Source organism: Suncus etruscus, chromosome 10 (genome assembly GCF_024139225.1).
Source record: "Suncus etruscus isolate mSunEtr1 chromosome 10, mSunEtr1.pri.cur, whole genome shotgun sequence".
Lineage (NCBI taxonomy): Eukaryota > Metazoa > Chordata > Mammalia > Eulipotyphla > Soricidae > Suncus > Suncus etruscus.
In genome coordinates this window covers 50,718,889-50,731,441 of record NC_064857.1, presented here as the reverse complement: position 1 = coordinate 50,731,441, position 12,553 = coordinate 50,718,889, and the positions used below count along the sequence as shown (strand labels likewise).

The 12,553-nt window shown below is 44.1% G+C and overlaps 1 protein-coding gene and 1 non-coding gene across 2 annotated transcripts in view; both read left to right on the top strand.

Annotated features, from left to right (window-relative positions):
- The window catches only part of MPHOSPH8 (M-phase phosphoprotein 8), a 52,455-nt gene that overhangs the window by 13,879 nt on the left and 26,023 nt on the right, over positions 1 to 12,553 (top strand). Inside the window, exons 3-4 of the mRNA XM_049781638.1 lie at positions 7,866 to 8,693; positions 11,407 to 11,509. Of these exons, the coding sequence (XP_049637595.1) occupies positions 7,866 to 8,693; positions 11,407 to 11,509 (931 nt within the window). The remainder of the gene's footprint in view (positions 1 to 7,865; positions 8,694 to 11,406; positions 11,510 to 12,553) is intronic.
- Positions 589 to 721, top strand: LOC126021051 (small nucleolar RNA SNORA42/SNORA80 family). Its single transcript, XR_007499667.1, has one exon. It is a non-coding gene; the product is annotated as a small nucleolar RNA SNORA42/SNORA80 family (small nucleolar RNA).

The following is a 12,553-nucleotide window of genomic DNA, read 5'->3' as shown; positions in this document are numbered from 1 at the left end:
TGCTTTTTAATTTACTAATAAGCAAAATACTCAGAAAAAAATTAAATTCTTTACAGAATGAATTCAGTAACGAATGACCAAAAACAGTGGAAGCAAAGAACGTGAGAACTGGTCTTCAGTAGGAAACCTGCCACTTGGGACTGGGGAATATAAGGACAGGAAGGGGCAAGGACTGTGGTGGAGGGAAGCATTCAGCTGGGAGGAGGAGACAGTGCTGAAAGGTATTAAAGAGCTACATATGAAACCCTATCAGCAACAGTTCTGCAAACAGTACAAAAAAAATTTTTTTTTTATAAAATTTTTTTTTTATAAAGTACCTTAGAGGCAGACTGGTATTAGATGGGAGGCCAGGGAGGCCTTGGTGGAGGGATATGGACATTGTTGAAAGGATTGGTGCTGAAACATTGTACTCCTGAAATGCAATAATGAATAACTGTGATTTTATAGTGATTAAATAAAAATAAATAAAAATTTTAAGATGAATCTTTCAAAATGAATTAAGATGAAATTAAGATGAAACACTTCCTTGTCAGGCCCAAATTCTTTTGCTGTAGTAGTAACACTTTACTAGAAAGAATGTTTCTCTTTGCATGGGTTTGGATTTATGGCAGGTCCGTCCCCCTGGGCCTCTCATAGTGTTCCATGCCATAGCAAGCTGTGGCCCCGAACCATTGCCTGGCTCTATCAGTGGGCTTTGTGCACTGAAGCGGGTCACACAGTGGAAAAAAAAAAAAAAAGAATGTTTCTCCCTCATTCTCGGTTCTCCTTCAAATACACCTTTACCGAATGGTTCATATTAAAAATTAAGAGTTTTGGATTGAAAGCTTGACTATTTTCCACTTTACTTTGTTAGCTGTTGTTGAACCTTCTCCCAAGAAGTCTTCATTGTGTTCTTTTCACTTTATAAACCTCTGGTTGTACTTAGTGTTCTGTTCTTTTGTTTTAAAACTATTGGACCTTGGGGCCGGAGAGATAGCATGGAGGTAGGGTGTTTGCCTTGCATGCAGAAGGATGGTGGTTCAAATCCTGGTATCCCCTATGGTCCCCTGAGCCTGCCAGGAGTGATTTCTGAGCACTGCCGGGTGTGACCTGAAAACCAAAAAAAAAAAAAAAAAAACCCAAAAACTATTGGACCTGGCATATGACTCAAACAACTGGAGCTGATGCTTTCCATGTAGGAAGCCCACAGTTTTAATTCCTAGCACTTCATGGTCCCTTGAGCACCAAGCCAGGAAAGATCCCTTAATACTGCCATGCTAAAAAAAAAGAAAAAAAGCAAAAATGATTGATGAGAATGCTGCTTTATTGACTGATGTGTTTGAGACATATTCTTTATTATTTTTCCCCCCAGGGGCACACGTGTGTGTGTGTGTGTGTGTGTGTGTGTGTGTGTGCACGTGCGTGCGCGCGCAGGCAGGGTGGTGATGGCGGACTATACCAGGCAGTGTGCTCTGGCTATGCTCAGGAGTCAATGTTTTGGAATCATACATGATGCTGGGGATTGGAAATAGTCCCTGGTAAGCAGTGACATGCAAAATAAATGCCTTCTGCTCCTATGCTATCTTTCTATACCCTGAGATATTCTCAACACATTTATGCTGCAGTTAGTGTTAATTCAGCCACATTCAGGAGTGAACCATTAGTATACATGCAGATATTAATGTATTAAGCTTAAAAGGTTTTTTTGGGTTTATTTCAGGGGTCTCAAACTCTTGGCGGGCCACAAATGGCCCTTCGTACAACGTTTTGTGGCCCTGCCCTAGAGGAATCTTTTTTGTTTTATTTTAGTTGTTTGGGTCACACCCCCCTATATTCAAGGCTTACTACTGACTTTGCACTCAAGGATCATCCCGACTTTGCCTCCTACGGCCCCCAGGTAAATTGAGTTTGAGACCCCTGGTTTATTTGCTTGTTTGTTTTGGGTCACACCCAACAGTGCTCAGGAGTTACTCCTGGTTCTGTGCTCAGAAGTTGCTCGTGGCAGGCTCGGGGGACCATTTGCCATGTCGGGATTTGAAACAGGGTCTGTCCTGTGTTGGCCACATGCAAGGCAAAATGCCTTACCAATGTGCTATCGCTCTGGCCCCCAAGCCCTTTTTTTTTTTTTTTTTTGGTTTTTGGTTTTGGGGTCACATCCGGCAGTGCTCAGGGGTTACTCCTGGCTCTACACTCAGAAATTGCTTGTGGTAGGCTCAGGGGACCATATGGGATGCCAGAATTCGAACCACTGACCTTCTGCATGAGAGACAAACACCTTACCTCCATGCTATATCTCTGGTTCCCGCCCCCCCAAGCCTTTTAAATTTTTAAAAATCTTTTAAGGGGCCGGCGAAGTGGCGCTAGAGGTAAGGTGTCTGTCATGCAAGCGCTAGCCAAGAAAGGACTGAGGTTCGCTCCCCCAGCGTCCCATATGGTACCCCCAAGCCAGGGGCAATTACTGAGCACTTAGCCAGGAGTAACCCCTGAGTATCAAGCGGGTGTGGCCCAAGAAAAACAAAAAAAAAAAAACCACTTTTAATGTTTTGGTAAATATGTCTCTACTATAAAGACTTTTTCTCAGCAGTTTTTATATTACTTTATAACAAAATTACACAGTCTGATAAAATTGTGTGTGTCCCCATGTTAGACCTCTGATTGTACTTGTGCAACCATATGTGGTGCTAGTGATCTTACCAGGTTGGTAAGCATCTCAACTGCTATATCATTTCCCTAGCTGCTCGAGCATCGCTCTGCATTATCAGGCCCAAATGTCACGTGACTCTAAGCTACCTGAGTCTTGCTTGGAAAGTCCCAACATGAACACAGCACAAATTATAATTATATGATAAAGTGAGACATCTCAAAAGATAATAGATAAAATGAAATTGTTAAAACACAAACATTGGGCCTGGAGAGATAGCACAGCGGTGTTTGCCTTGCAAGCAGCCGATCCAGGACCAAAAGGTGGTTGGTTCGAATCCCGGTGTCCCACATGGTCCCTCGTGCCTGCCAGGAGCTATTTCTGAGCAGACAGCCAGGAGTAACCCCTGAGCACCGCCGGGTGTGACCCAAAAACCAAAAAAAAAAAAAAACCCCACAAACATTATAAACATTAGAGGGCCGAATCTACAGCACAGTGGGTAGGGCCTTGCAAGCAGTCAACCCAGGTTTGATACCCGGTAACCCGTATTGTCCTCTGCGCACATCAGGAGTTATTCCTGAGGGAAGAGCCAAGAAGTAATCCCTGAGAGCTGCTGGATATGGCACAAACAAACAAACAAACAAAACTCAAAACATGACTATTATTAACCCTCCTCAAAAGTTGATTCCTTACTTTCCAGTATGTTTACACTCTCTCCTATGTATCTCAAAAAGAACCACCCAAATAAAATTTGTCTGTTATTTGGGGGTTTTGGTGGGAGGTTTGTGGGGATGTAGGTACACTGGCAATGTAGAGGGTTACCCCTGGTTTAATGCTTGGGGGATCATGTGTCAGGGATAAGATACAGGGAGAAGTGTCATGATCTTTAAGGTCTTAGGAATGTGCTTTTTTCATCAGAACTTTGTGACTAGCCAGTTTGATATGGGCTGCAGGTATGGGTTGGGCTGTACCCTGTCTGCTCCGTGACCCCTGGCCATGCTTTAGTTTCATATGTGGTACCTAGATTTGTATCATGATTATTGCCTTCACAGCCATACGCAAAGCAATGGTACTTCTAGTATTTTCTCTCAGGTCCTTTTGTTTGTGTGTTTTGGGTCCATACCCAGTGGTGCCCAGGAGTAACCCTGGCTCTGGACTCCAGAATTACTCCTGGTGAGCCCGGGAGATCATATGAAGTGCCAGTTTCCAGTCAGGTCAGCTGCATCTGAGGCAGCTCCAACCCCTTCATTGTTTTCTGATTAAGGTAAGTTCTAAAGACTTACGACATTTCTTGTAGCTAACTTGAAACAAAGTAGGAAGGATGGAGAGATAATATAAGCGATCGTGCACTTAGCTTTACATGGATAACCAATCCATGTTTGGTTTCTGGCATCCTTTATTGTCCACCTTACCCCACCAGAAGTGGTTTCTGAACACCACTAGGTATGACCCAAAAAACAAACAAAATACAACAAAACCTTGAAGCTGGCACTTACTTTGCACACAGATGACCTGGATAAATCTCTGGGTTCTTTAAGAAATTGGAGCTGACTGAGTTCCTGCCTTGCCAAAGGCCTGTTCCACCCATCCGCATTTGGCCCTTGCTGCAGCTGGAGAAAAGAGGCCCAACTTCATAAGATTGATCTTGGGGAGCCTGAGCAATATCACAGCAGTAGGGCATTTGCCTTACATGCCATGCCGCTGACCCAAGAATGGACCTGTATTGGATCCCCAGCATCCCTTATGGTTCCCTGAGCCTGCCAGGAGTGATTCCTGGGAACAGAGCCAGGAGTAATCCGTGAATGCCACCAGGTGTGTCCCCAAAACCAAAAAAAAAAAAAAAAAAGACTGATCTTGGAAAGATGATGGCAGCTATCCCAGCTCCAAAGTCCTGACGCTCACAGCCACATAAACTGTACAACATGTCCAAACATCACAGAGCCAACAACCCAGTAGGAGCACAGAAAATTAGCTGGGAAAGTTGTTTGGGAACCAATTAAGTTCAGTGATCGAAAACAATAATACAGAGCCCTACACTTGCACCTAACAGCTATGTAAATCCTCAGATGTTGACTTTTTGTTGTTTAGGGGCCACATTTGAGGTGCTCCTGGCTCTGCACTCGGTTTCTTGCTTTGGTTATTCCTGGCTCTGCACTCAGGGATTACTCCTGGTAGTCTCAAAGGACCATATGGACTTCGGGGGATTGAACCCCGTTTGGCCGTGTTTAAGGCAAAAGCCCTACTTGATGTACTATTTCTCTGTGGACCTCCAGGTTCCATATAACGGTTTCCCTTTCCATTTCCACTTGCATTTCCTTTCTTTGGTGAGAGTCATACTGCTCTAATGTTAAGGGCTCTTAGTAATTTATCTCTACCTGCATATGTTTGGCTCCTTGGGGTACTTTGCAACTTTTTTTATTGTGAATGCTGTCTCTTGGGCTTTTCTTTTTTGGGGGGAAGAGGGATCACACCCAGCGGTGCTCAGGTGTTCCTCCTGGTTCTGCACTCAGAAGTCGCTCCTGGCAGGCTTGTGGGATGCCAGGAATTGAACTGGGTTTGCCTGGGTTTGGCTTCGTGCAATCTCTCCGGTTCCTCTTGGGCTTTCTTTTGGGGGGACACCAGATGGTGTTTAGAGGCTTATATGTGGCACCAGGGTAGGGCACATAACAGCAAACACTATCACTTCAGTGATAGACTCTGTACTCCAGCCCCAATCTGTTTTTGTTTTATTGTCCTAGTTTGCTTTATCTTTTGTTTTCAGTGGATTTTTTTAGTGGGATGGCACACCTGATAGTGCTTGGGGCTTATTCCAGGGATCACTCCTGGTGAGCTTGGAGACCATATGCGGTGCTGGGGATCGAAGCAAGGTTAGCCGGATCTAGGGGTAGGGGAAATGCCCTACCCACTGGTACTACCTCTCTGATCCCGCAGATATTTATTTGGTTTTGCCTCCATTTCTACACTGGACTACATTTTTTTAAAGTAGCAATTCAGGGAGATTTTACTGTAAGGAAGCTGATTTGTTTTAATAATTTTTCTGAGTCATTGAGAAAAGACTTTACTTTGTTTTGGGCTATACATGAGTAATTATAATTTTTTTTAAGTAGGAAAATATGGGGCCAGGTGGTATAGTGGGTAGGGTGCTTATCTTGCATATAGCTGACCCAGGTTTAATCCCTAGCACTCCATAGCCCAGCTATGAGTGATTCTTAAGCACAGAGCTGGGAATAAACCCTGAGTGTTCCCCCCTCCCCCAAGAAAAATAGGAAAATATTTTTCCATATGAACTATATAGATAACTATAGAATCTATCCATAGACTATATAGTACAAGTTATTAAAGTAAGACTTGTGTGCACTCCTGTTCATTTTATATATAATTGAAATATATTGATAAATCTGAGGACATTTTGAAATCCAGTGTGCCAGACGTTTATTTGGGAGTATGGTGGTACCTGAGTATGGTGGGTAAGGCACTTACTTGCCTTACACAACACACTTACTTGCCTTACACAACGCATCTGGACTTGGTACCTGTCATCCATACGGTTCCCAAACCTGCCAAAAATGATTCCAGAGTCTAGAGTTAGAAATAACCACTGAGTGCTGCCAGATATGGCCCCCAAACAACAACAACAACAACAACAACAAAATTTTAGATTAAAAATTCCTTGTTTGAGGGGCTGAAGAGATAGCATGAAGGTAGGATGTTTGCCTTGCATGCAGAAGGATGGTGATTCGAGCCCCAGCATCCCATATGGTCCTCTAAGCCTGTCAGGAGCGATTTCTGAACATAGAGCCAGGAGTAACCCCTGAGCTCTGGCAGGTGTGATCCAAAAACCCAAAAAAATAAAAATATTCATTGTTCGGGAGCTGGAGAGACAGTACAGTGGTAGGGTGTTTGTCTTACACAGGGCTGACTCAGGACAGACCTGGGTTCAATTCCCAGCATCCCATATGGTCCCCCAAGCCTGCAAGGAGCAATTTCTGAGTGCAGATCAAGGAGTAAGCCCTGAGCGGTGCTGGATGCGACCCAAAAACAAACAAAAATTTCCTCCTTTGGAAAAAAATAATTTTATAACTACTGTTATTTATTTATTTATTTATTTTGGGTTTTGGGTCACACCCAGCAGCGCTCAGGGGCTACTCCTTGCTCGATGCTCAGAAATTGCCCCAGGCAGGCTCGGGGGACCATATGGGATGCCGGGATTCGAACCACCATCCTTCAGCATGCAAGGCAAACGCCCTACCGCTATGCTATCTCTCCAGCCCCAGTAACTATTTTTATAGCCAGTAAGAGTCAGGACAGGGCTGGAATGATTGCACAGCTAATTGGACCTTGCATGTGGCCTTACTGGGTTCATTCCCTGGCATGGTCCCCTGAGCCCACCCCGAGTGATTCCTGAGTGCAGAGACTGGAGTAATCCCTGAGCATCGCTGGCTGTGGCCCAACCCCTCCGGCTACAAATAAAGAGTCAAGACAAATATTTTAAATGATGTTTTTAAACATTTTAAAGTTTAAATTATGCATTAGCTTCCACACACAGGATTGTAATTGTTCCTTTTTTAGTTGGGTACCTTTTTTTTTGGTTTTTGGGTCACACCCGGCAGAGCTCAGAGGTTGTTATTCTTGGCCCTATGCTCAGAAATCACTCCTGGCAGGCTGAGGGACCATATGGATGCCAGGATTTGAACCAGATCCTTCTACCTGCAAGGTAGATGCCCTATATCCATGCTATCTCTCCATTCCAGTTGGGTACCTTTAACCACACTGACATTTGCTGTCCATCATGTTTATCTGCTTTATTAAATTGATACTCATTCTTTTTGTTTGTTTGTTTTGGGGGGTCACACCCGCCGGTACTCGGGTTACTCCTGGCTGTCTGCTCAGAAATAGCTCCTGGCAGGCATGAGGGTCCATATGGGACACCGGGATTCGAACCAACCACCTTTGGTCCTGGATCGGCTGATTGCAAGGCAAACGCCGCAGTGCTATCTCTCCGGGCCTGATACTCATTCTTTTTAAAAAATTTTTTATATTATTTTATTGTGATCAAAGTGAATGACAAGTCTTTCAAATTGATACTGATTCTTATACCAAGACCTAGTTAATAAATCAGAGAAATTTAAGGAATATACAACTTCAATTTAGGAAAATGAGTTGAAAGGTGCTTTCCACCATATTTTATTAGAACTACTTTTTAAACCTTTTAAAACATTATGCATATCTTTTTTATATTTTCTAGAGACTCTCTTTAAATAATGACATCTTTGAGATAAACTCTGATAGTGATCAGAGTGAGACAGAAGATGATACTTCACCAAAAAAGAAAAAGAAAAAATTAAGGAATAAAGAAGAAAAAAGCCCAAATGAAGTGAAGAAGAAAAGAGCAAAGACTGGAAAATTGAAAGATAAATCTAAACCAGGTCTTGAGAGCCCCTGTAAAAGTCCTGTTTCTGATGTAAGGACAAAAAAAAGAAATTTGGAAGTCAGGGAAGAGATAAAGGTATCCAAAAAACAAAAAAAAGATGATACGAAAGAAACAAAGGAAGTTAAGAATGTTAAAAGGTGTGAAGTAAGAGACTCAAAGACTAAAGTAAAAGAAGTTTCCAAAGAAAATAGAAAAACACGGAAGGAAAAATGTGTGGACTCTCACTTGGACTCTGAGTCAAGTGTACTTAATGATTCCTCTGCTCAGGAGGACAGTGAAGATTTGCCTGTGGATAGCAGGGATCAAAGTAGAAAAAGTGCAAAAGAGAAAGATATAATTCATGAAAACATTTTTGAAAAACAGCTGTACATCTCCTTGAGTGCTGATGAGGATTTAAATAATAGAGCAAAAAGGAAAAATGCCAAACCCAGAAAGACTGAGGAGCTTAAAGAGAACAAAAAGCAAGAAAACAAGAGTGTTGTTTTAGAAAAGAGAAACATACAGAAGAAGCAGAAGATTCAAGAGAAAGGCAGAGGCATTCCAGAGGGAGATAAGGTTGCTCCTGTGGCTGCCCAGACTCCTAAAAGTGTGAGACCAGCTGGGGAAGAGAGAATCCTCCAGTCCTCAGACCCTACAGGGGAGGTGAGTACTTGGGGGCAGAATCATAATACAGTAAAGAACACAGAAATAGGGGCCGGGCGGTGGCGCTGGAGGTAAGGTGCCTGCCTTGCCTGCGCTAGCCTAGGACGGACCGCGGTTCGATCCCCAGGCGTCCCATATGGTCCCCCAAGAAGCCAGGAGCAACTTCTGAGCGCATAGCCAGGAGTAACCCCTGAGCGTCACAGGGTGTGGCCCAAAAACCAAAAAAAAAAAAAAAAAAAAGAACACAGAAATATTCAGATCCCTTCAGTACTCTAGGGAGTAGCCAAGAAATTTAGCATTTGAAGAGAAACATTGAAACAGGATTGTGCTCAGTGTGTCCTGTATTGAGAGGAGTAATAGATGCTAAAAATTCTGAAGGGGATTGAGCTTTAAGCCCAACTTCTTTGTCTTCACACTTGTTTTCAACTTTCTCTTTTAACTTTCTTTCCCCTTTTTTTTTGTTTTGGTTTTTGGGCCACACCCAGGGGTTGCTCCTAGGTATGCACTCAGAAATAACTTCTGGCTTGAGCGACCATATGGGACGCCCAGTATCAAACCGAGGTCTGTCCTGGGTCAGCCACATGCGAGGCAAACGCCCTACTGCTGTGCTATCGCTCTGGCTCGTTTTCAACTTTATTTGGAAACAGTCAGGCTTTCTGGTTTGAAATATTCAGATGGTATGTCACATAGAGTAGGCAAGCATTATCAACTTATTTTTTCGTCTTACTGTTCTATCCTAAATATATCCTGTTTGGGGATCAGAGATGGTATGTGCCATGCAGCTGTCCTCAGTTTGGAGTGGGGGCAAAGAGATGGTACAATGGGTAAAGCCAATCTGGGTTTCATCCCCAGCATCCCACATGTCCCCTAAGCAACATCAGGAGTAATTCTTGGGAATAGTTAGGATGCCAGGTATTCCCCACTTCCAAAAAAAGGGAGAGGAAAACGGATGAGAACAAAAGCACAGTGTATGCCAACACACAACATATCTGGGTTTGATCTCTGATATCCCCATATGGTCCCCTATGCCTGCCAGAAGTATTTTCTGAATGCAGAGCCAGGAGTATAACCTAAGCGCTGCTGGGTGTGACCTAATAAACAGTTTGGTCCCTGGTTCCTCATGGTCTCTCTAGGCCAGTGGTCAGCAAGCCACGACTCACGAGCCACATACGGCTCTTTATATTTTGGGGGGGGGGTTTGGGGGCCACACCTGGCAGTGCTCAGGGGTTACTCCTGGCTGTCTGCTCAGAAATAGCTCCTGGCAGGCACGGGGGACCATATGGGACACCGGGATTCGAAACAACCACCTTTGGTCCTGGATCGGCTGCTTGCAAGGCAAACGCCGCAGTGCTATCTCTCCGGGCCCTCTTTACACTTTTTAATGCAGCTCTTCTGTGTGCCGGGCGGCCACTCCAGGAGTCAGGACTCTGCTCCTAGCCTCTGTCAGTGCATGCCCTATATGGGGCTCAAAATAAATTTCAATTGTGGTTTTGGCGAGATTTGGCTCAGTTGAAAAAAAAAGGTTGCCCACCATTGCTCTAGGCATCTTGTAGTGCAATCCTGGAGGTTCCGAAAGGGTGCTATGGTGACTGTACAGGTCGAACCTTGTCCCCAGGGTCATTCATGAGGCCACCAGCCCTGTTGACTGAGTGGAATCGCACTCCGTTTTCCTCTCCCTTTTTTTGGAAGTGGGGAATACCTGGCAATGTTCAGGCTTTACTCCTAACTATTCTCAAGAATTACTCCTGATGTTGCTTAGGGGACATGTGGGATGCTGGGGATGAAACCCAGATTGGCCCTACCCAATAATAACATGGGGACCATGGAATGTACTAGCATTGTATATACTATTTCTTAAAAATACAGGGGCTGGAACAATAGCACAGTGTATGCCATGCACACAGCATATCTGGGTTTGATCTCTGATATCCCCATAAATAGGTTAGCCCATTATTACAAAAATTTTTTAAAATGTTCAGAATAGAAATATTCATCTTAAGAAAGTAATTATGGTATCAATCAAGGACTATTAAAAAGTTTTGTTTTTGTTTTGTACTTTGCCTTTTTTTTTTGGTTTTTGGGCCACACCCGGCAGTGCTCAGGGGTTACTCCTGGCTGTCTGCTCAGAAATAGCTCCTGGCAGGCACGGGGGACCATATGGGACACCGGGATTCGAACCAACCACCTTTGGTCCTGGATCGGCTGCTTGCGAGGCAAACGCCGCTGTGCTATCTCTCCGGGCCCCTGTACTTTGCTTTTCAATCCTATGTTTTTTATTAAACACTTAGCTCCCTTGCTTGTCTATTTCTCTACTTGCTTATTTCTACTCTGGAGAAGTCTTTCTCACCCCTAATATCTTTCTAAATAAATTTCACCGAGAATATTTTTTTAATCCAGTCCCTGGTGATGTGTCTTAAGGAAATGAGTTGAAAATATTTAATCATCATTCACCAGTTTAGAAAATATGCTTCCACAGTAGGTTGGTGCTTGTCTTTTCTATACTATTGCTCTTGTCCCTGGGTTTGGGTTTTGACTTTGATTTTTTTGTATGTCATTCTACTGGGGTTCATCTTAATTGAGGAAGGATCAGATATAATAACAGACTTGGCATTCAGGGGTCCCATGTCAAGGCATGTAGGAAGCACCAGGGACTGCAGAAGCACATCAGCTTGTGATATGTTGCAGTTTTGGGTCTTATGAATGAATATTTCAGGAGAAAGACATCAAAAAAAATGAAGCCCAAGAAAAATGTATACAGAAAAGGCATGACTTGGACAAGGAAGAAAAAGGAAAGAAAGAGCCAAAAGGATTGAAAGGTGAATGTGAATACTTAACACTTATTATTTATCATAGCCATCTTTTGTTTTGTTTGGGGTTTTATGTTTTGGGGGGCTACACCCAATGGTGCTCAGGTGTTGCTCCTGGATCTATGCTCAAAAATAACTCCTAAGAGGCTGCAGATGGGACCATGTGGGATGTCCGGGATCAAACCTGGGTTGGCCTTGTGGAAGGCAAACACCCTACCCACTGTGCTATCTCTCCAGCCCTTATAATAGTTTGTTTCTGGGCCACATGGGTGGCACACAGGAGTTACTCCTGGCACTGCACTCAGAAATCACTCCTGGGGGCCAGGCGGTGGCGCTAAAGTTAAGGTGCCTGCCTTGCCTGCGCTATCCTTGGACGGACCGCGGTTCGATCCCCCGGTGTCCCATATGGTCCCCCAAGCCAGGAGCAACTTCTGAGCGCATAGCCAGGAGTAACCCCTGTGCATTACCGGGTGTGGCCCAAAAACCAAAAAAAAAAAAAAAAAAAAAACAACCAAAAACCAGAAATCACTCCTGGCAATCTTGGGACGATATGGGATGCCGGGGATCAAACGGGATCGGCCATGTACAAATGCCCTACCTGCTGTGCTATCACTGTGGTCCTATTCTTTCAAATTGTTGAGTATAATGATGGTGGAGTACATTAGAATTCCAACGAAATGGGGCCCGGAGAGATAGCACTGCGGCGTTTGCCTTGCAAGCAGCTGATCCAGGACCTAAGATGGTTGGTTCGAATCCCTGTGTCCCATATGGTCCCCCGTGCCTGCCAGGAGCTATTTCTGAGCGGACAGCCAGGAGTAACCCCTGAGCACTGCCGGGTGTGACCCAAAAACCAAAAAAAAAAAAAAAAAAAGAATTCTAACGAAATGAGGGACTTGGAGCCGGAGTGATACAACAGCAGTAGGGTGTTTGCCTTGCACACAGACAACTGGCAACAGACTTGGGTTAAATACTCTGCATCCCATATGTCCTCCAAGCCTGACAGGAGTGATTTCTGAGTGCAGAGCCAGGGGTAACCCAGGAGCACTGTCCAGT